Genomic DNA, 24,044 nt, shown 5'->3' with positions numbered 1-24,044 from the left:
AGGCACCGGCTCCTCGCCCGCCCACTCACACATGCTGCCGAGCTGCAGTCAGCTGGAGCGCCGCTTCCTCCCCAGCCGCCGCCGATGACCAACTCGCCCGCCGACAGCCGCTGAGGACCCCCGGCGTCCCCGCCAGGGCAGGGGATGGTAGATCGATCGCCCGGAGCCCCGTCCAGTCCAGCCTGCCGCACAGCAGCTTCGGCCGCCGCCGCCCGCGGGAGCTGCCGCCCGAGAGGAGCCGCAAAATGAACCCCCAGTGCGCCCGCTGTGGCAAAGTGGTCTATCCCACCGAGAAAGTCAACTGCCTGGACAAGGTGCTGGGGCGCGGGCGGGCGGGGACGGCGTCCTCCGGGCGTGCCCTCCCTGCGCCCCGCTCCCCTCGGCTCCGGCGGGGCGGGCAGGGCCGGGCAGGGCCGCCGGGGAAGCGGGTTGAACCGGCAGGTGGCAAATGCAGCGCCTCAGGGGTGCCGCTGCGCCGGCATCCGCGCCGCCACCGCCGGGCGACAGGCGCCGTGTCACCGCGCTGGCGCAGGGCGGGGGGTGAGCGGGGGCCGCGGCGGGCCGGAGAGTCCCTGCGGTACCCGAACGGGGAGTGACGGCGCCTGGGAGTGAAGTTGTAGGTGCCTCCCCGAGCTGGGCCGGCTTCGGCTGCCCCTTAAGCCCTAGGCACCTCGGCGGGACGGTCGCCGGGGCACCGCGGCGGCGACAGCCCCGTCCCTCAGGGGCGTCCCTGGGTGATGCCGGGTATCGCCGAGCGCGGTCCCTGCGTAAATAACAGCGCTGAGGCCGTGACAGATGCGCCAAATTACCGTCCTCAGAAAGGCAAGGCGGTAGGAGCCACCGGCGGAAAATACTGTATTATGTGCTAAATTTAGTGTCTGTTCAGTGTACCAGAAAGCCAGCCGTCACGTTAGTTAGTGATTTTATTCGCGTAGTATTGTGTTCTAGCAAGCAGTGTCGTTTTCTTCTTTAACGATGCAAAATGTCAAACTCTTGCTTCGGTTATCTTTAAAATAATCCTGGCAAGGTCAGCGTGTGGAGGTCTTGGCATTCACTTTAGCAGAGAATTTACATTTCTGAGAGTGTTTCAGAAGCAGCTTTGGTTTCACGTGAAAGTAATTATTTTGACTTAGTTTACAGAGGTCTATAATGCATGGCCAAAATATTGATGCGTGGCTGTTTCTACATTTACTGTACACTAATACAGCTTTCAGAACATCAGTATTGTAAGTAATTCTTTATGTTTCTTTACAGTACTGGCATAAAGCATGTTTCCACTGTGAAGTTTGCAAAATGGCTCTGAACATGAATAACTACAAAGGATATGAAAAGAAACCTTATTGCAATGCGTAAGTATTGTAAATGTCAAGTCTTGCAGAAATGCACATGAAAAGAAAACTTGGCCATGAATATTGTCAAATAGCTCTGTGAAAACTTAATCTAGAGATGTAGCAGTGCAGTCTAAAGCAGTTTAGTATCTTTTCAGATGGCCTTTTCTACTTGAATTGAAGAGACGGAAAATGAAAATATTTGATTTTGTTGTGTTTAGGCAGTGTTTTAATATCAGGTCTTGGGATACAGGTCCTTTCCTCCCAGTAACTGTCGGATCTGGTCCTGACTCCTATTACATTTGTTATTGGTCTGCTGGATTACAGTTTCCGTTATGCAGTTCTCTGTCCAGGGTTATGGACCTGATCAGCATTTTGTAGTAAGAAAACAAACAAAGTGCTTCTCGGCTGTGTAATTTACCAGAGACAATATCCTGTTAGAGAGCATGACAACCTATTTTCAAAACTGTTATGTTGTTCGTGTATCTCAGATTACTGAACTAGATATTTACAAAATCACTGCTTCAGGTGCTTCATGCTATTTTGTATTTTGATTCTCTCTTAGATTTTTATAAGGAAAATAGATAAATTTTGGTTGTAGAGTATAATCAGCTTGTATTCCACTTTTAGATTTTGTTGTTGTGTGGATATGAGGACTGCTTTGATATTTGGCTTGCAAATACTGCAGAAGAGCATTTTGATAACATGTAGAAAAAAGTTGCTTATTGTTCTTTGCACCATGCTTTTCAGACTTGCTAAGTGCATTTCAGTATGTTTTAATCTTTAGAAACAGTTATAATATGCTTTGTTAGAAGGTTATCTCTAAAGAATTTGGAATCAAATTTGATCTTATGTGCTATTCATATTTTGTTATTAATTTCACCTTTACCTCCTTAAAACATAGGTTTTAAGAGAGAATTTTGAAACTGTAGACATGTTGTAATTTTTTTCAGTTATATTTTCCTATACTCATCTTAAAATATTTGTTTCATGTTGAGGTAGACAGTCTATGGCTGGTCTTCACAGAATAGTTCAACAGCATATGCTCATTTCTTCCAGGCTAAAATTGAAGCCAGCCAGTGCCTGTCTAAAATATGAGTGTTTTTTTTTTTTTTTTTTTTTAAAAAAAAAACTGCTGTGCTGCCAAAACTTGAAACACCTGTTTCAATGTGCACAGTTGTACTTAGATTGCTTTAGGAACATATGGAGTTACACACATACATTTCTAGCTTTCCTTGATGTGCCCTGCAGTGTATGGGGGTGACATTAGACCTTTTGTAAGAAAGTGTGGTCGGTTGCCAGTCTTGTGTGCTGTAGAGAAAGCTCTGTAGGAAGGGGGATTCGTGCTTCAACAGGTGGCAAACTACAAGTTGAGACTAACCTAAAGGTTATTGGCCCTAGATGGGACTCTGCTTTTGGTACTTTTGGAGCTGAAGTACAGGCTTACATCATTTACAGTGATTAAAACACTGATAATACTTTGATGCCTTTTACCTAAATTTTTGTGGTTAAATATCAGCGATGATACTTCGGTTGCTTGCTCTTTCTTAGGTAATCAGATACTTGTACTTAATAATGCTGTTTGTTTACAAAGTCTCTTCCATGCTGTACATTGGTGTTTTCATGCTGTGCATATTTAACTTCTGTTGTAGGAGAGTTTTTTATCTATGTAGTTAAGCTATGTGGTATGTCCTTCTATTTATGGTTGAGGGGGAATAAGTATGATGGATTTTTTTATGTACTGTTTAGGTGCTATTCTTCCTAGTGGTTGCTTTAATGAGGTTTGTAATAGTGATCCTTGAAAAATGATGCCTATATTTGACATGCCCCTCAAACCTGATGTATGAAACAGGAGGAAAAAATGTATAACCATGAAAGAGTGGGTTTCTTCTATTAAAGAAGAGAGAAAATTTGATATGTATTATCAATGATGTGTATTTTGTTCTTAAATTTTGGTGAAGTTTTTTTTTTTTTTTTTTTTAATAGAGATATTTTAAATAATGTAAAAAAAATTAAGTGCTTTATGGATCCACTAAGGGAAGACCAAGGTGTGTTTTGTGGTTTCAACAAACTTTAATATACTTCAAAGGAAGGTTATTTATGCAAAACTGTGTTTTGAAAATACAGTTGTTTAGATGATCATATTTTGACAGTACTCTTGCATCTCAAAGGTTACTTATTTGCAAAGCAGACACTATTATAGTATTTCAAATTATAATGTGTCTTAGCTGGTGTTTACTAGTAAAAGGCAAATCCATTTTGATGTTAAATACTTCTTGATCATAAAATCTGCAAAGAAAAGAATGCAAATTTACTCATATGAACACCTAAAAGCACTTGACAAAGAGCAATTACTGTTAGACTGTTTATTGAGGCCATCCATCAATGAGAGTGTAATTTGTAGATAAGAGTGAAGAAGTATGCACTAATTTGAACAGGAGAGCAATACCATGAAGTTGTTTAATAGGTTTGGAAGCTATAGGTAGCTTTTTGTAAGGGCAAGTCAAAAAACACATGACTTCAATAATTTCTGTATCTATTTGTTAGGTCACAGGTTAGACAATGCACTTGAGTATATTTTGACCTTTGAATTTAACATATTCCACTCTTTTTTCAGGTGCTGAAATTAATAGTTTTTTCTGCATTACTGGCAAAGATCAGAAGTTACTTTTAACTGTAGAACATGATTGTGCTTCTGTTAATATAAGAAAAATGTATTAACTTTTCAATGTTGAAACTACACTTTTGGTGTAAGAGAGTACAGTCAGATAAATTAACAGGAAATAATGAACCAAGAAGGAATATATTGTGAAGTATTCCAATTCAGTGTCCATTGGAAAAGAGCAAAAGTATTTGTAAATGTAGGATTCTACTTTTTTTAAAGGCAAACTTTTTGTTGAGCATCTTGTCACGTTTCCGGTTAAATGGTTGTGTATGTTCCTTGTGATAAGGATACACTGATAGTAAAAGTCGTGACTGGGCTACTGGCGTAGTAGAATTGGTGAAGAAGCTGAGTTGTGTAGTATTGCACTTCTCATCCTGCTCTTGTAAGTTGTAGATTTCTGAAAGATTTTGTAACTAAGTTATAAGGGAAAAACTTTGTCTATGTGTGCTTGTTTATAGTATGGCTTGGAGAAGAACAATGTTTGTATTGCAGAATTGCCATGAAGTTCCTTGATCTGTGTCCTTTAAACATATTAGTTCTGTCGTAGATAAAACATTATACAATCTCTCTATCTTTTTTATTATTTCCATAATTCGCAAGCTGTTTGAATTAGCATAGTATCTCTCTGCTTATTTGTGTGGTACCTGGAATATCATGCTTTTATCTCAGCTGGGACCTCCAAGTAGTACAGTACTCTTGTGGTTTATGGTATTGTGTTTCTTGCTTTACTTGCATTTACATTTGATCTGAAAGGCCTCACATACAGCATATTTGAAGCTTGTAGGTGCTTAGCATGTGGATGCTGCTAGGTTTACCTTACGCCTTTAGTCTTGTCTTTTACTTCCCATGTGACTTTAAATATACCACATTGCCAGAGAGCTGCCTGATGTATTAAATAATGTTGATGAGACTAAGGGCTCAGACTTGTAGTCAGGTTTTGCAATTCAGCTGGGTGCTATGCATTGCCTGACGCAGGTGAATGAGCCATGCTTTGTTTCTCCTAATGTGCATATAGGTGGTAAAAAAAGGGTCCAGACAATTAAAATGGTTTGGGCAATCCAATGATTTGTTAAATCAAGGTGGCTTTAATGCAGATCTGAAGCCCTATCCCACTTCAATATTTGCAGATAGAGTATTAAATATTTGTTTAATAGAGATGGAAATGATAAGAAGAAAAGTTGTTATTATTATTATTTGCAAACTCAGAGCTGATTCTTCTCAGCTGCAAATAACCAAGATGATGCAAGGAAATGAATGGCATTTTGGCAACTAACCATCTGTGTACTAGTTCTCAAGCTTGCTAAATGATTGAATCATGTAGGATGATTATATGGTAACTTATTCTTACGAATATTCATATAAATACTTTTCTGACAGATTCACTAGACCAAAACACAAGACTACTTTTTATGCAAAATGTAGAAGCTGTAATGTGTATTTTTGGAATGTTCTCTCTGCGATAGCTATACCTGCTGATGCAAACAGGCTTCCTGCATGTGTGAACATGTCCAACAGAGATGTATTTTTTTAATTTCTTCAAAACCTAATAGCTTAAGCTTCTGCAGACCTGATATACCCTCTTGCCAAAGGCAAAAACCCTCACTAATGGAAGAAATCCTGAAATACTTAGTATCTAAAATTGTGCTAATCGCCTGCACAGAGGGTAGCTTCATTCAAGTTTTTATTTATGACAGTCACCATATGGAATGATTACATAACTTTGAAATTTAAATCTACTGTCATCAGTCTTAGCGTGGATTACTGACTTGAAGAAAAGCTCGTAACTTTTTTTTTCCTAGATAATTTCTTTTTAACTCATGCCAATAGGAAATAGATACAAAAATATATTTTAAGTATTGTGATGTTGTTAGAAGAATTATACTACAGTTTCAATTTTCAACTGCAGTCAAACTTTACATTTTAAAATACTATAGGGAAGGGATGAAAAATGTCAAAATTGTTTTAGACCAGCTTGGAAGTGGTAAGAGCATGGTACAAGTTTCTGAACAGTAAGATGGGCTGGAAAGTGGAGGCAGTCACTGGTAATCAGAGGATGAATATGGCCATTAAATGGAATCCATTGTCCTGAAAGGTGAACTTGTGTATAGAAGTTCGATATTAGTTGTGAAACATGAGTGAGTTTTATTTCTGCCAGTCAGAAAACTTGTAGAGGGTGACTGGAAGTGTGATCACATTATTCTTACTAAAAATAGCTAGCATTATCTCATTTTTCAGCATTGATTTCAGCAGGTGATTATTTCTTAATTTAAATATGGCAGGAAGACAGAAAATGGGTAGGTAAGGAGCAGGAAGAATAATCCTGAAATGTGATAGAGCCACTTTTAAGAGTTGCAGTAAGAGAGTCCACAGAGTAAACTTTTTTTTTTTTTTTTCCCCCCCTAATTTTCCATCGTCAGCTGTTACTGAATAACACGTGATTTGTGTAAATGGGTAAAACTGAGTTTGGGTTGAGGAGGAAGATTGTTTTCTGCCATGGTTAACCTTACAGCTATTTTTTTTCTTTTTTTTTTCCTTTCTTTCTTTTTTTTTCTCCTGGTTTAGGGCTGTTTCTGATTATTAGATTTGATCAAAAGTAAGCTATTATATAGGCCAGCCCCAAATGGTAATTCTTACATAAAGAAAAAACCCAGAAACTCCCATGCAAACCCTCCTAGAAGGCAAGGACTTGCACTTAATCACTTTATTCACTTTGTGTATTGAAGACTTTCTTCTTAAGATATAGTATAAAATGAGTAATGCAAATAACAGAACAACTAGAAAAACAGCTGGTAAGGGTGTCAAATCAGAACCAAACACGCCTATGTAATTTAAGTCCATTATTTCTTGTTCAGCATCCCATAAGTATGGACTTGAATATTTGAAAACAGCTATCATATCTCAGCCAATTTTTCGTTAAATGAAACAGCTATTTCCTTGTAGATTGTATTTTCTGGTAATTCTTGTTTCTCTACCTTCAGTTATCTCCAAATGGTCCATATATATATGTTTTCTTTGAATTGCAGCACCCAGTGGCACATATACCAGAGCAGGTAGAATAGCAAGTGTGCCTGTGCAACTCATACGTAATTTTTCTCCTAAGTCCCAATACAGTCTGCCATTTTTTTTTGTTGCAAAACCCAAACTATTGTTAAGTTATACTGAGATGGTTGTGGGCAGAATTGCAACCTCAGCAGTTGTTATTTTCCATTATCTGAGCAGTTAACTGTTCTTGGCTAAGCAGAGAATCATCCACTTGGTTCTCATTGAACTAAATCTCCATTTTTTCCCCAGGCTGTTTCTCCAATTTGTAAAGTTCATTTTGTATTCTAATTTTGTTCTCTAATGTGCTTACAGCCCCTCCTATCAACCTATCAACCCTCCCACCAGAGAGCCTGTAAGCACATTGCAAATTTAATAAGTGTAATCTTAATTTCATCAGCCGGGTCTCTAGCTGAAGGCCTGGAAGGGTGCTGGGTGCAGGATGTACCTCTGCGGTCTGATGCAGCTTTGCCTTCTGTAGTGAGCAGTGAGAAATGGATGAGGTACTTTTATCTTCTCTACTTGTTCATGGAGCGCTAGATCAAGCACTAAGTTCTGTGTAAGAAAGAAAACAAAATTGTGAAAGAGCGTAATTATTACGGATATTTATGCAATCTCTGTTTAAATATGAGGGACAGCTACAAGTACTCTTGCAGAGGGAACATACATTCCTGCTGCTTGGTGCTGTGATAACTTCCTTGATTAGTTGAGTATTGAGTCCAAATTAGTGTTGGTAGTATCCAGTAATGAAAAGGAAAGTAGGAAAAGAAACTGAGCCTGTTTGCTAGAACAATTGAAGGACTTTCTTTGGCAAAATATATTTGAGTCTCTGAAAAGTGTTTGATGCATATCTTTAAACTCTTTGAATGAGGCACATGAGACGATTTTGTCAGAGTTGCTGAATACTGTGTGTGAGGTGGTTAGTTGCAAAGGAATTACTAAAGAATAATCATCACTGACACTCAGATCTTGGGAAGAGTTGGGCTGTGTTTCGATTGCCTGTGTTTCTGAGTAGTGGGATGCAAAAACATTTATCAGGTTCCATTTCGACATGTTCAGTGGACTGTATCCTCATTTCATGTTTGATCAAGACCTGCAGATGACACCATACATGCACATGCTGGTGGGGGTGCAGAGAGAGGACACAGTGTGGTCTAACAGGTTCCTTGGTTTGCATTGTTGTAGGCTGTGAGGAGCACCATAGAGTGCTGGAGCTCAGCGGCAGCCAGCCTGCTTCCCTGCTGGGGCAGGTGGAGCAGAACACTGCCCCGAGGGAGAGGAGTCATACCTTTTTATCTCTTAGACCAGGTGAATCCCCGGTCTGCACTGAGCCAGTACTGTCAGGTGTAGTACCTGATGTGAGTATAGGGTCTGCATTTGAAATTCATGTCTTACTATGCTGCCTGTTGGTGTAATTGCTCCAAAGGGACAATTACAATTTAGTGTTACTTAGGATGTTGCTGGGCAAATAAATAGGAAATGTGCAAATGAATATTATATATTTTATTTTTATTTTTATGCAAGACTGCAATAAACATGGCATTCAGGGCTATTTGCAAGAAGTGCTTATAGAAATCATTGCTGTGTGAAGTCCTGATTTGTTGCCCGTTTATATCTTGACTCAAGTAAATATGTGGTTTTAATTTATATGGTCATTGGTTATCATAGACTGCAGATAATTTTTCCAAGGAAGAACATGTGCTTCTCCTCAGGACCTGTAGTCATAGAATACATTGAACATATATTCTTAGGGAACTGTAGTAACTGAGACACAATTTCAGTAAGTGGGATTTTCTTTGATGGCTAGTATCTTAGCCACTGTTGATGCTCAACATACTCTTGATTTTTCTTAACAGCTGGTACTTCCTGTACTCATTTCTAAAGAGTGATGAAGTTTGTTTTGTTATATTTACTAAAATATTTAGGCAACAGAACAAGAACAATAGATGATTTTTTTTATTTAAAATCATTGCATTGCTTGCATTGCATAGTTCGAGTTTTGGAAGTGGTAATAACCACTTGTAGCAAGCCTTTGTAATCTTGATGGTATGTTTCATTAACAGCTTTGTGATTTAACTGTTTGGGGTTTTAAATGTTCTAAACCATGTAATTTCCTATCATATTTGCTGAAGAACTTGAAAAGTATTTTCACTTGGCTGAATTTTAAGTTCTGTGTAGCTCTGCTAATGTTGTTGATGGTTGCAACTAAACCTACTCTCCTAATGTACTCCGTATACTTTATAAAGCTTGAAGAAAAATAGATGTATGCTCCAATCTTTCATGTCACTTTGAATTTTCGGTTGGTGATGTCAATAGAGAATAATGACATCATGCCAGTCAGCTCAGTGTCAAAAAGCTTTTTTGACTTTTTACATATAATGTTGGTGGGAGCTTACTGTCATTATCCAGACAATGTGCAATCTTGGCTGAGTGGTGAATTAATGTTGTTTTCATGATTTTGAACATCGTGGAGTGCTTACAGAAACCTTGCTAAATTTAGAGATTGTAGAAGTTACACTGAGGGCAGAGTTTGACTGTATGATGTTGAGGTTCCTTGAAAAGGAGACAGTAGGCAGGGCTTGCAAGGGGAAAGTTTGCTGTAAAAAGAGGTGAGTGAAGTACTTGTGGCTGAAGTACTTGTTGAATAACTGTTTTGCCTGAATATGAACACCAGGAAGTTCATGCTGCCCCTAGCTGTGTCATCTCATACAGCAACTTTTTGAAAAACCCCAAAACTGCAGTTAATTCTCCTTACTGATCTGAAAATCAGTTATTTTCTTCTGATGTTGGAATTGATGTTGCATTGAAGTTGGCCAACCTATTTTCCTTCTATTTGTGTTGTCTATGTAACTTTTATTTGTATCTGGAGGAAAAGTCTGGATGATGAGCAGTGCAGAATTTTGTCTCTCATATCTCATCCTCCACCTGTCTCTCCTGGCGCCCTCCTGCTGTGCTCAGTTGTGGTGAAACTGTGTGATGTTGGCTGATCCCATAACATCTTAATATGAGGAGGGCACAAGTGATCAGTGTCACACTTGAGATAAGACTACAGCAGCTTAGTTTTAGAAATGAAAAGCTAATTGTAATTTGGCCAGTAATCATTTAAGCATATGTTGCAAAGGCTTTTCTGGGAAATGCATAGTTACCCTTGAAAGAGGATTTCTTAAAATTTAGGACTATACAGGAATAGTGTAAGTTTCTTCCTTGCTTCACACACACTATATATATTTTTTTTTTTTGTTTGTTTATTTTACCCCTTAGGAGAGCAAATGTTTGGAGGTAGTCCATCATGTTCTGCCTCTCTAAATGACAGCATTTTTCACTTAGGTCTATTGATGTAATGCCAGTTTAACAAATTTAAAAATAAATTTGTGCTGAATTTTAATTTATTTATACCTCAGATATTTTTTTGAACTTGGCAAACTAAATGATAATAGCTGGTTTTGTTTTGTTCCAGTTTTACTCTGGAAGAATTTAATACTTGTAATGCAATTTCTTCGAACATTAGAAAATCGTAAATAGAAATACTTAGGGAAAGATTTTTTAAAAATGCTGACTTTAAACATACTTAAAATGCAAGTGGCTAAGCTTGTGGAGGGGGAAAGTGGTAAGATGAAATACATTGTCTAAATAAAAAAACATGGATTATTTCTGCCGAACGGTGTGGAGTGGCAAACATTCTATGTAGTAGGGTGTTCACATGTTGAATAGCATTGGTTGTGCACATCTGTGAATGCACGAGGGAAGAAATTTCTGACTGGATTTGCCAGGTCACACAAAAAGGGCCGGTGTGAGGATTTCTAGCAACAGAAGTGCTTCATGGGTGGTCGACCAGGAGATTGTTACCTCTGGTACAACTGGCAGAATGCTTGGGATGGTGCTGTAAGGGAGGTTGCAGTCCATGTTTTAAAGAACCTGCCTGAAAATACATATGTAGGTTTTGCTACAGTTTGTGTTTGACAGAGAGATTCTAGTGCCTTTATTGATGTTAGTATTTGCTACATAGTAGAGAAGTGATATTGGTGAGGGTGAATGAAGAGAAGGAATGTCTACTGGAAGAATTTTATTCAAAAAATAGCTGGTGAATGGCTCATCATGTAGGTGGGTTTCGTATAAATTTTGCTTTAACAGAGGAAGGTCTGAGAGTTTTATTTTGAAATAGTTGATAGGAATGTATTAGGCTATCAGAAAACAGAGATGAAGTTTATTATAACAGTTAGTAGTATAACTTACTGAAACACTCTGGTGTTAGCACAAAATTGTTAGGAGGAATGGGGAAAGGGAAAACCAGGTTGGAGGAAAAAAATATCAAAACATATATTTAGAAGAACAATATCCCCTGAAATATGTGAAAGAAATTGACATCTCTAGTAAACAAGACTTTTATGGGAAACAACAGTGATGATGTGTCTATTTACACAAGGGAAAAAATGGAGTATGCATGCATGCAGACAAAGCAAGGATAGATGGAAAAGAGAAATAATTAATTTATAAAAATGTTTGAGCTTTTCAATTTACCAATAGCAAATGAAATTTCTGAAAAGGTTGCACTTCTGAGTCTTTGATTAGGAAAGGGGTACAGTCGTGGTGAGTGATCAGCTGGGATGTGTCATGAGCTTTTGGCTCATTTTGATCTGAAGATCAAAAGTGAGATAAAACACAGTCATTCTTGGAGAACTCACTATTTAAACTGAGATGTGGTTTGTATTATAGTTGTGTCAGAAATGTTGGAAATCCGTATTAACAAGAGTGCAACAAGCTGGAAGAATAAAAAGAGCAAGTAGCTGAGCTTTGGTTGAGTTAATGGTCAGTTTGCTCCAGCTCATGCTTCTCCACGCAGCCAGGTTATTCATTTAGTAACTCCTCCTTGTGCTGAAGACCTCTTTCAGGATGACTCTTGTCTTTGTGGAGGAAAGATTCAAAAAAGTAACATTAAGTTCCTTGTGCTGATTAAATGCTTAACTTTCATGACCGTGCTGCTGCTGTTTCAAGGCTCATTTGGGTCAGCAGCAGGAGTCTCTCTTACTGCCCAAAAGGCAATGTCAGATTATGTCTCCTGTGCAGAATAATACTGTATGTGGAATATATTAACAAAAGGAAAATTTAAGCTTGTCAAACTGGATATGGATGAAAAGGAGACTGCAATGTACTTTTAGAAGTTAAAGGAAATGGGGTAAAAATGGTTATTTTTCTCTACTTATTTCACCCAGATGAAAATGGCAGCTCCCCTTTTTCATAGTTTACTCTGTTCTGTCACTTTTGCTGTACCGGAGATGTAGACTTAGCTCAGGGAGCAACCAGGCTCTTTTGTTGCCTTCTGCCATGTTTTTTGTGCATTGGCAAAGCCACCTGGCTGTTCAGTGTCAGCTGTGCTCACCTCAGCTGTGACAATAACTGAGCACCTGATGTGCTGTGACCGCTGCCCATGCTGTGGAAGGCGGATGTGTCTCCCTTGTATTTTCCACCTGCACTGGTTGCATACATCTTGTGTCTCATGTGGAAATGTTTCACGGTCTCTTTTTGATCTATATCTTCAAAAAGACTGCTACAATAAGGCACTACTTTGCAACTCAGGTAGCATATGAATATGTGCGGTTAATAGTAACTATACATCTTCTACTGGAGAAATCAGAACTGAACATTCAGGAACAGACTTATAATGGATCTTTGAAGTTGATAGTATAGCAGATTAACAGTTCATAATAATAATTAATACTACTTAATTTTATACCTGTTCCAGTTTGTTTTCAGTGGAACAATTTCATAGAATAGAAATAGAATTATTTCGGTTGGAAGAGACACTGAAGATCATAGAGTCCAACCATAACCTAACTCTAGCACTAAACCATGTCCCTAAGAACCTCATCTAAATGCCTTTTAAACACCCAAATCTAACTTATTTTGAATTGGATTTATTACATTCTGCAGTCTGCGTTTCCTGTATAACTGCTCTGGAAGGTTTTGGCTGAAGGTCTAAAACTGACAGGGTATCTGTTGAGGTTTTTGTTCTTGCAATGAAGTTACAGGATAAAACTTTGGAACTTGATGTCTTCTGTAATTACATATATTGGCACTTTGTTGTTTTCCACAGTGAAAGGACCTGTTATGGTTTTGTACATTTTCTTTTGTGACATAACTGCTTAGTAACTGTAAGCAAATTAAAGATAAAAGTAATTCCTCTATTTTTCCGCACAGCTGTATGCATGCCTACTTTAACCTAAACAATTTTTTTTTTTAAATTCTAGACTTGAAAAAATGCATCTATAAGCGCTAAATATATATATATATATATATAAGGGTCTTGTTTTACCATCCTTATTTTAGTGAAAAAGTATACTGAGCCATAAAATATATAATTATTTGAAAAATGTGTATTCTGGAAAGAACTATGTTGGTCATTATAGTACATAGATTGCTTGCAATTTTTATTTTGGGCAGTTATGTTCACTTAGACAATGTAATAGTAAATTATTGTCTTACAGATTTTTTTCTGTTGCAGTGTAACTTGTGAGAATGCTTATGTTAATTTCAAAAAGTTCTCTTTCAAAAGCGAAATAAGGGAAAAGAAGTAATCTGGCACTTTCCTTAAATAAAGAGCACTGTAAGCCTTCATGGCATCATTTTCATATCTACTATAAAGCAACTATACTAAAAAGTAATCTGTTCTGGTAATAGTAAGTTAAGGAGTAGATAGACAAGAGCTGGGAAAGCATCAGCATTCAGAGTTCTACAAGTAGTCAAGCAACTACCAGTTTCCCAAAAGAAGCGATGGGATTATTTTTGAGTAGAGGAGGCTTAATTACACCTTTAGTATGTGGAAGGTGTTGGATATGAAACCAGTGGGTAACAGTAGGAATAGACATCTGAGCTGGAAAGATTTTCCATATGTCATAGGCATACTAAGGCTATACTAAGTAGACATTCATAAACAATTCTGTTGATGCACAGAAATTCATCTCAGCTGTGTTAGTCTTGCAATATAGATGGGTGAAAATTAGAGAATGCTGTTCCTCTAAAAAATCAGACCTTAAGACAGGAATGCATTGAATATATGAAAGGAGAAGATCCTGCAGAGTCAGAATGTCATTTGTATCAGCATTTTGAAAGTGAAACTCTCGAAGAGCACTATTGTCAGTTGTTTCATTTGTTTGTGGAATGCCTATTAGTGGCATAGTTGAATACCTTTCATCCAGGAGATGTTAGTTATATGCAGCTGATGGGCCAATATATTATAAAACAGTACATGTCTCTGATGAAGGGCTGGAATTCTTCATGTCCTGGAATACCGTTTTGAGGACTGACAGGTAAAAGTGAGGATAGTTGGCTGAAAAAGCCTTGCCATAAGTGTAGAGTATTAAAGGTTGATCAACAGAACTAAATACTGGAAAACACCTTGTGAGCTGTAGTATGGTGGCAGTTTTCTTCAGACACTGCTTTGAAGAGGATCTTTTAAAAGTTTAAGGTGCTTTTTTAGATATAGTTGCAAATAGTAATCTCAGAACTGTTGCTTGTATCTCCTAAGCTTCTCCCATCACAGAGGGACAGTAGTGTAGATAGTGTCTCTGAAAAGCAATTGAAAAAAATAATTGAAGTTGGCTACTACCTATTCCATGTTCTGTTTTCTCAGTGGAAGGAATTAAGAAATACAGCCTTTTGTACTTCCTTGACTGTTAAATTTGTCACCCTTTCCCCAGCAGGGAATCACGAGGGATGTGCCCAGTAGAATATCCTGTTACGATTTGATTTCATTCTTGCTGTAAGCAGAAAAGCTTTTATTTGCCTTACAGGAAGATGCACATATTAGGATAGTGGAGAATGTGATGAACTTATGTTTTGACTGACATAAAATATTAAGACTTGTGACCATTTCTGTAAGAAATGCAATATGTAAAGCAATGGGGAAATAAGTACTTAATGCGTGGCACCACAAGCACAGACCAGTGGTATATTAAAGTACAGCCTGGCTGGAAGAGGAGTGGGGAGGTACAGATATGTGACATTCCAGGAAGGCTGGGGTATGGACCAAGCTGTCACTGCAGGAGAATTCAGAATGGAAAGGGTGCTGCTCTTATGATATGTTCTTTAAATGTATGAAACAGGCAGAAGAACATAAAAATCAGGAGTGAATAAAGCTGGCAAGTTTCCCCTTCTGCTTCATCCACACAGGTTGTTAAATGATTCTCCTTGCCCTGGTAGTGGAGAGCCTGCCAGGAGTGCATTAGGCATCGTGATTAATGTCTGTCACATGTTTATGCTCTCATCTTCTCCCCAGCAGGTGCTGTGCATGTGCAATGTGGGTATTTTTTGTAGGTTTAAAGAAAACAGGACTGTGAAGATGCATGTATGTGTAAAAAGACAATGTCAAAGAAATTGAATGTGTGGTTGGGGCAGAAGGAGCTTGTGGTGGTCCTGAGTTCCTGGAAACCAGACTGAACAAGGAACAAACTGCCTCCAGAAAGGTTCTGTCTCCGTTGCAAATTATTTCTGCTCTCTTGTGAGCCAGAAGTAGTAAAATAACAGTCTTCCTCACTTAAATTTGGGTTGCCTTTTAAAATATTTAGTTGCATTCAGGATAAGGTCAGGTAACTTGAACTTTGAAACTCTTTAAGAAGGCAGCACTGACAGCGGCAGAAAGTTTTCATGTGCTTATGACAACCTCTTTTCCTTAGAGGGTATTCTGGTCTACTCTGTATGAGCTGGAGTTTCCTCACCTTGCCTGATAAGCCCACTGAGTGTCTGAGCACAGGAATAATGGAGACATGCATGCCAAGTGCAGCCAGTTCTAAGAAAGGTGCTTCTAGTTAAGTGTATTTACAATTGGAAAAGAGACTTTTATATTGTCAGTGCAGAAAAAAAACCAAACCCCACTGTATTACAGGATTATTCTTTCACACTGTGTATGTGAGTGTGATGTTTTTTCCTTAACATTTTTAATAATTAATAATACATTATTTGAAGTAGTATCAATTTTTGTATAGTTCAAATACCATTAAGTGGAAGAATGAAAGGCATATGATGAATAATGACACTCATTTGAAGAAATTTCTAGTTATTTCATCTGAAAAATGTACTGGAATTGTTAGATCTTTGAATGGTTCATTGCATGGTGGAAATGCCTACAACTGATGTACACAGATTTACCTTCACTATGTATCTAAACTGTTTCAGTAACGACAACAGTAAACAGACCTTTTTCCTTTAATATGAAAACATTCAACTTTCTTTGGCTATTAAAAGTGAGGTTGTATCTGAATATTGTTACCTTGGAATTTTAATCTCATTTACACAAGTTCTTGGTTACAGTTGCTTAGTAACATGCTGCGGAAACAGATTTGTTGATTTATGATAAAGTATCTACAATATCCTTATAATTAAAGATGTTGTAAGGAAAGCAAGTACACAATGTGGGTGTGTATTGCACTTGAATGTTTCTAATAATCTCCATCTTCACAGTGTATCTTACAGTGAGTGTCTTTGTACGGGTTGATGTTTTATGTAACTCACCTGACATCTGACCCACATTGTTGTATGTAGTTTGGTGGTAGTTTTGGATAATGCTGATTTGTAGTTTGTAGTTTAGTCTGAAATCCTGAGGTTTAGCAATTTACTTCCATGAGACTGCAATTGCAACGTGGCAGTTATTTCATAAGAGTTGCACTGATATCAGGAATATATCAAGAACAAACTGTAAGAGAGAGAGAGGCTCATGGTTCACTTTTACATGGTGTTACACTTTCATTCCCAGAATGAGAAGTGTGTTAGAGATTAAGCATTGTGAGACTTGTAAAACTTATTTTTTTGACAACTAAAGGAGGTATCTAGAGAAGTGTTGACTGTTGCATGTGTTTGGTTACTTGCAATTACTGTATTTTAAGGTTTCCTGAAATCTTCTTTCATTTCTTTGCAAAAAGGGCTCAAGATTTCTGTTTACCTCCTCTGCAATATACTGCAGAAGAATTCAGAAATGAAGAAATTTCTAACACTAGCATGTTCACTGTGTAGAATGTCTATGAAAGCAAAAATTAAGCAAGCACCTCTGGGACAGATGCAGCATTATTAAAATTCTGGACCCTGCTTTGAACACAGACCCAACCCCAAGAAAAAATGCAAACAAATTTATAAATAAAACAAAAGTAAATATCCTGTATGATGAGGCCTGAACTTAGTCTGCTGTTCTACATGTATTTTAGAGCATAAAAAGCTTGTGTTCTTCAACTCAGAACACTGAAATAACTCTTAAGATAGATACCTGTATGTTTTGTTCAGGGCCAAACACCTTGGTGTTATGTAATGAAATAAGAATAGTTTTACCTCTTTGCCTAGTATATTTACCTCAATTTCCTTGTGAAATTAAGTTATTCAGGTTTCTATCAAGCCCAAAAATTTACAAAAACCCTTACAAATTTGTACATCTAATTTCTTCTTCAGATTTTTTTTTTCTATATGTAATGCAAGAATTCAGAGGAAATAATTATTTTAAAAGTGCCATTCATGTGGCTCTGTTCAGTTGGAGGTTTTCCTTCCTGCTTTCAAATGCTTGTAAGCTATTATGGTTGTTCCACTAATGTTGTATCCCTTGACTGGAAAACTGTGGGTGGCATTAATCTCACCTACCTTTGACATATCCCACGCCGATGTATGTGAGCTGAAATCATTGCTCTAGTCCCATTTTTGTAGTCTGTGGAGAAATAAATGCTTTAAGATTTCAGTCTTTCTGACTCATTTTATGATAGGTGAAACAGACTCATATTCATCATTAGGTATGCTAACTTAATCATCACAGACTGACTCAGATACAGAGGTTTACTTTTCATGAAGTGGATCTTCTCCTGTGTGAGAGACAGTTGATGATGGCTGTCCCTGAACAGCTGTCAGAACCAAGTATCTTCATTTTCTGGAGCTCCTACCAACTCATGTTCCCAGTCCTTTGGTGTATCATAGGCCTTTGAGCAAGTTGGTGGGAGAAGAAAGAGTCCAGTTTTTTCATTCCATCTTTAAGCCTGTTTTTGAGCTCTGCCTGTCATATCACTGCATGCTCACCCCTAGGAGACTGTGTCACTGCACCATGGCCTTCTTTAGATTCTTGTATTATTCAAACCTGCATCATTAATGTAAAAACAACAACAAAAATCTAACATTTTGTATCTCAAAATATTTATATCCCAGTTTAAAAAGAAAAATACTTGTTCTTCTGTGTGGTGATCTCTTGTTCTGCATCTCCAGGCTGCACCTGGAGAACTTTGTCCAGTTTTGGTCCCCACAATTCAAGAAAGACATGGACAGACTGGAGAAGGCCAAAGGAGGGCCACAAAGATGATCAAAGGACAGGAGAAACTGCCCTATGATGAAAGACTGAAGGCCTTAGGTCTTTTCTCCCTGGAGAAGAGAAGGCTCAAGAAGGACCTCATCACAGTATTCCAGTACTTAAAGAGCAGCTACAAAGAGGAAGGAGGCTCCTCTTCACAAGGAGCCACATGGAGAAGACAAGGGGCAGTGGCTATGAGTTGTATTGGGAGAACTTTTTATCTTAGGTTTTTTACAGTAAGAACAACGTCCCCAGGGGTGTGGTAGAGTCTCCATCACTAGAGGCTTTCAAAATGTGATTGGACAGGGTGCTAGATAATCTTATTTAGGTTCCTTTTCCCATGAAAGCTTGGATCAAATGATCTCTTGAGGTTCCTTCCAACCTGGGCTGTTCTGTGATCCTATGATTGATCTGAAATTTATGATAGTATTGCCTTGGGTCTAACAGCCAAGGGCAGGTGTGAATTCCTCAAGCACAGCTATGAGGAAAATTAGGTGAGTTCAAACATAATTTATTTTGTATTGGTTAGTTAATGGAGATTGGATTTGTTATGAGGCCAGATAAAACTGAGAATACAGGACTCATTCAGCTGAGATATTTTTGAATTTTGAGTTACAGATTGGATTGACATTTTAAAAAATTTGTCATATATCCCAACAAAAAAAATGTGTTTCACAGCCAATTAAAAATATTACAAAAGTCTGGTTTTAGTCATATGCCTTTTAAAAATCTTAATGGAAAAGGTAGAGTAACTCAGCAATAAGCATCTCTGCTATTTTAATTTTTCTAAACAAAATTTTAAAAAGAAAAATACACAGAATTGGATTGGTCTCTGCAAGTACATACGGAAGACAGTGAGGTAAAAGCATTTATGACACCCAGAAAGATGCCATGACACTGTATGGTAGGCTGTCCAAGGAGCAGAGACCTTTTTTTTCCAAGATACAGGATCTCAGTCACCTGGGGCAACCCTGCAGCCAGACAAGAGAACCCTGTGCTCTTCTAGTGTAAGATCTGTTGGACTACTGATTTTACTTTATTTTTTTTTTTTCCCAGTTTACATTTGCCTTTTCAGAATGGTTTGATTAATTTGTGTTCAGTGTATGGAAATCCTGTTTATAGTCTTTCATTAAAAACACAATTAATTTGCTAAATCCAAGTCAGAATTTATCTCCTCTCTCTGAACTCTCTATTTGTTTTGTAATCTCTGGTGTGTTTTGTCTGTCTTTTATTAAATCTGTATTTACTTATAAAGGAAGATGTACAAATTATTGGACAGAAGATCTGTGCTCATGATGCTGTATACCTAGTACATCTTAAATTTATACGATAAAGATCTGTCCTTGACTTTCGTGATAGGATCTGAAAAAAGCCCAAATACTATTATAATGTAACTTTTTCTGTTAATTTTAAAGCTCAAGGAAACATTTTGCTTATCTTGATGTTAATTCTGCAGGCAATGGAAGCAGTGTTTTCAGAATACTCTGCTTCTTAGTCATGAGACTTTTTTATTTTCCAGGCTCTGTGGAGGTGGTAGTTGGCATTAACCATTCTTTTCAGTCAGTGCTGCAACTCCAGCGTATTCCATTGACCACATGTCTCATAGGGTAAAGTTGTGTCCCAAGTCCTACAGTGGCTGAATTTACCTTAGAAAGAAAAGGGAAACCCTGTGACACCCTGCCTGTAGGAGGGCCTGAATTCTCATTTTTTTAATCCAGTGTGGTTTCTGTCCATGGCAAAGCATCGCGCTGCCTTTCAGACCGTGGAATCGCTCAGCTGGTAGAGCAATTCCCATCATGTGGGTTCTACTGTTTGAGCGTTTGCTTCCTGTTGTGGCGGAACGCAGAGGCTGCTCTCTGCTGCTGCTTTGTGGGCATTCGCCCGGGTCTGCTGGGGACATTCCCTTACAGCTTTTGAAAGAGCAAGAATTGAATAGTTGTTATCTATATGGTGTAGTTTCTTTTTCTGTTTGATTAACTAAGGTGAACAATGTTACCGTTATGAGGTTAAAAAACCCCTTTATTAATATTTTTAGAAATGCAACTCTGTATGAAGATCCTTCTGCATTCCCTTTGGATTTCCCCTGTATCTGTGAAACTCACACCCAATAGGGATGAAGTATTTTACCAAGGAAGAAACATGATTACAAAATGTCAATTTTGTTTCAGTTTGGTGGTTGATGGTAATGAACTGTCCAACTTATAAATTGTATCCAGATTTAACAGAGAACAGTTGGCCCATGTATGGCTGTTGTCTGTGACTGTTTTTGCTGTTACTCACTGAGTGATTAACAAACTTCTGAAAAAACCTAGAGGCTGGAGAACACAGTGACCTATTATCTGCCACAGTGTTTTCTTTGTTTGAAAGAGGATAAAATTCTTTATTGAAAAAAACCTTGTTTCTGAAGAATTCAATACTGAAACTGTTACATAGTCAGATATTTTAACTAATGGGAAAAAATTCCATTTGATTTATTGTTACTTGTTCTTTTTTGAGGGACCCGTTCCCTGCTCACTTACTTGTGTCGCTAAATTTTCTATAAGATAGACATTTAATATTAAGTTTCTGGCCTAGTTATAAATGTACCCGTAATCTCATAAATATTATTCTGACATTATCTGTGAAGTGAAAGGGAAGTTATGATTACACTTCTTGTTCTGCCTTTATAATATCTTATGTAAGATATATACTTCAGACTGTACATAAATTAAGATTTTCTTTTTTCATAGAACAGATTCTGTATAATCAAAATTCATAATTTTTTTACATTTTTTTGACTTTGAAAATTAATTAAATCTTTGGTCAACGGGGATCTCTGGTAGAAATACATTAGTCCCATATTAATATTCTCTCTAAATAAAATGCGTGGAAAAAAACATGGATCTGGTTAGATACTGAATGTCATGTTCATCTGACTAGGCACTAAATGTTAATTTTCATTGTGTCAGTTAATACAGTGATACGTAAAACCAGAAGACAGCATGTCTCTAACCCCAAGCTTCCTTATTGCCGATAAGACCCAGTCTATCTAAAAGCATGTGCTGCTCTTCATGTTTGTTTGTTGCCATTGGTTGCCATGAGAGTGAGTGAGCTCTGTACCTGGGGTGCGAGTCCTTTTCTAATGCACTTCTGGAGGGGCTCTGAACTGTGGTGAGAGAAAAAAAAATAGGCCGTGGCAGTTAGAAGGTGATGGTTGTGCTGGATAAGGGAGATTCTGTGGAAACAGAGCTTATTTTTTTCAAGTGTCTTTATGTTAATTCTTGTAAAGAAAAAGGGACCTAACACTCATCCTTGTTTTAGTTGGCTCATAGGAGTAGTCTACGCAAGACACAAATTTTTGACACAAAAGGAAATGATGTTCCTAGTGTGATTTCTGAGACTATTTCAGCTCTTTGGCATGTGTGACCAAGTATGTACCCAGTGAAGGTCTGCAACAGAAAGCTGTACTCAGCACACACTGGTAAGGATATACAGTAATAATACCTAGAGATAGAGGAGTGTCCTTTTGTCTATGCTAAGTGGAAATAAATTAATATTTATGAAGACACTCATAAAAATTAAACGACAAATCAATATAATTATTCTCATTGTTCTCTGTGTCTTCTTATAAAAATACAGCTAATGCATGCATTTGTCTTAGTGTAGCGCATGGAAGAGCTAAAGACTGGAAACCAACTTTAGATCATTTTAGCCTGTATTGCACTGCAGTAGGACTAAGTTTATCTAAATTATTCTGAAATGTGTTTGTCTAATCTGTTCTTAAAATTCAGTATTCTTAAGAGTCCTTGCTCTATTATGTCCTTACAGTTCACAGACTTCCTGGAATTAATATTATTTTCTGCAGTTTTTTCTTCTTCTTCTTTCCTAGTGAATGTGGAGAACAACTGTTAGCTCTCCTTTTTTTAACATTTTATGTATTAGAACACCAATTCCATGGCCTATTTCAGACTTTGTCTTTTTAGACTGAAAAAACTTAATTCCCGTAGTTGTTTTTCATTAATTATATTTTCATAAACTCTTACAATTCCTGCAGCTTTCTACAGATCCCTCCTAGTTTGTCTTTTCCAGAGTGACATTTGCATTTTAACAATAGTATCATAGTCTTGACTTGTTTTTAGTCTGTCTTCTCCATCGCTTCCAGAGGATCTCTTCCCCATTGCTGAATAGGCAAAAACAAGCTAATGGAAAACGTGATTCTTAACAAAATTTCTGAGAAAGCATCTAAGAGGTGAAATACACTTAAGGTGGTTGAAACAGGCATCTCCAGAGAAGAACAAGTTGTTTGCTGTGAGTAGTGAGCTGATTATGTGAATGCTTCTGTCATATTAATTGGATTCAGTAGTGCAACGGATGTCAGAAGTTACAATCCTCACAAATTGGTTATGCCACTAGGGTAGCAGCCTGTGATCGTGGTGGCATCAGAGTGCATTAGGAAGAATTATAAAACTGCTGCCAAAGGTGGTTGTCCTGTCCAGTGGCTAGATGAGTGCCAGGATCTGAGGAGACCTGAAGTCTGTACGAGTTCTTTTTGGTTCTGCTAGTGCACAGGACAATTATTTCATTTCTCTACACCTAAGTATTTTTAAAATCTGTTAAATGAGGTGGCTGATATTTGCTACACTCATGAGAAGTAGTAGATAAGAACTAATTTATATTATATTTTTTCTTACAGACATGGTTTGAACTTGTATAGTAGGATGTTATTCCATATAAAAAAGTAAATAAAGGTCATACTCTTGAATGCCTTTGCAAACTTGCGCAGATTTAAATATAGCTTTATTTCAAGATAGTGTGAAACATTCAGTTATGACACACTTGTATCTTCTATTTAAAATGGAGAATGATTGGAACATTGTGAGGACAGTTTTATTGCACACTTGCATAATTTGAAAAAGATGTAGTGGATGCACCTGAAATTAAAGGATGGATTTGGCACTGTATCAACTTCCTGTTTTGTATTGAAAATTGTTAGACCTCCAAACATTAAAGAGAAACAGCCCAAAATGCTGAGAGGAATAAATGTTTCAGCAGCACTGTTCTGGTGAGAATTACAGTTTACTTCATTTACTGAGTCATTACAGATCAGACTGTCCAGAGGAAGTGAAACGTTAAGTTGCTTTCAGTGGAGTCTCTGCTTTTAAGGAAGAGAAAAGAAATCTGCCAGTGTTCCTGGGTATACACAGTCTGCAAAGTATGCTTGGCTTCCAAAACTTGAACCGAAGTGAGAAGATATATTTTAATTCTTTAAACTTTCATAACTGCAAATATAACAACAGTTATATTACCTTCAATGTGCAGTTCAGCCCATTCCAGTCATGTAACTTGCCCAGCTTGTTTCTGTTGTGTGCTGAGTGGTATAGGTTAATCAGCAAAGCATACATGACTGCTCTTAGATTTAAAGAATATGAAAAATTTCAATGTCATTCAAGCAACTTCTGGATTCACTGTATCTATCAGCTTACATACATATATCTGTATTAAATATTAATGTAATAACATACGATGCCTGTCTATTAAGCATCTTTTCCTCTTTATTCTCTTTTGCCTAATATACAGAGCAAATGTGCGCATACTCTTTGATCATCCTTAGGTGACAGATAGATAGATACACAGATCCCGTATCTGTCTACTGTACACAAAAGTCAAGCAAAGATGATTTATCCTCAGCAAGACTTTCCTCTCAGCAAATTTTAACCAAATCAAATAA

The 24,044-nt window shown here is 37.6% G+C and overlaps 1 protein-coding gene across 2 annotated transcripts in view; it reads left to right on the top strand.

Annotated features, from left to right (window-relative positions):
- Window positions 1-245: 245 nt before the first annotated feature.
- Window positions 246-24,044, top strand: part of LOC308053411 (LIM zinc-binding domain-containing Nebulette) — a gene marked incomplete at both ends in the record, with an annotated part of 245,672 nt that continues 221,873 nt past the window's right edge. For both annotated transcript variants that reach the window (XM_080364268.1, XM_080364267.1), the window contains 2 exons: window positions 246-314; window positions 1,255-1,349. In XM_080364268.1, coding sequence (XP_080220394.1) covers window positions 246-314; window positions 1,255-1,349 — 164 coding nt within the window. The remainder of the gene's footprint in view (window positions 315-1,254; window positions 1,350-24,044) is intronic.

The sequence above is a fragment of the Nesoenas mayeri genome, assembly GCF_963082525.1.
Source record: "Nesoenas mayeri genome assembly, chromosome: 2".
In the NCBI taxonomy this organism is placed as follows: domain Eukaryota; kingdom Metazoa; phylum Chordata; class Aves; order Columbiformes; family Columbidae; genus Nesoenas; species Nesoenas mayeri.
This window is presented reverse-complemented; position numbering and strand designations above follow the sequence as displayed.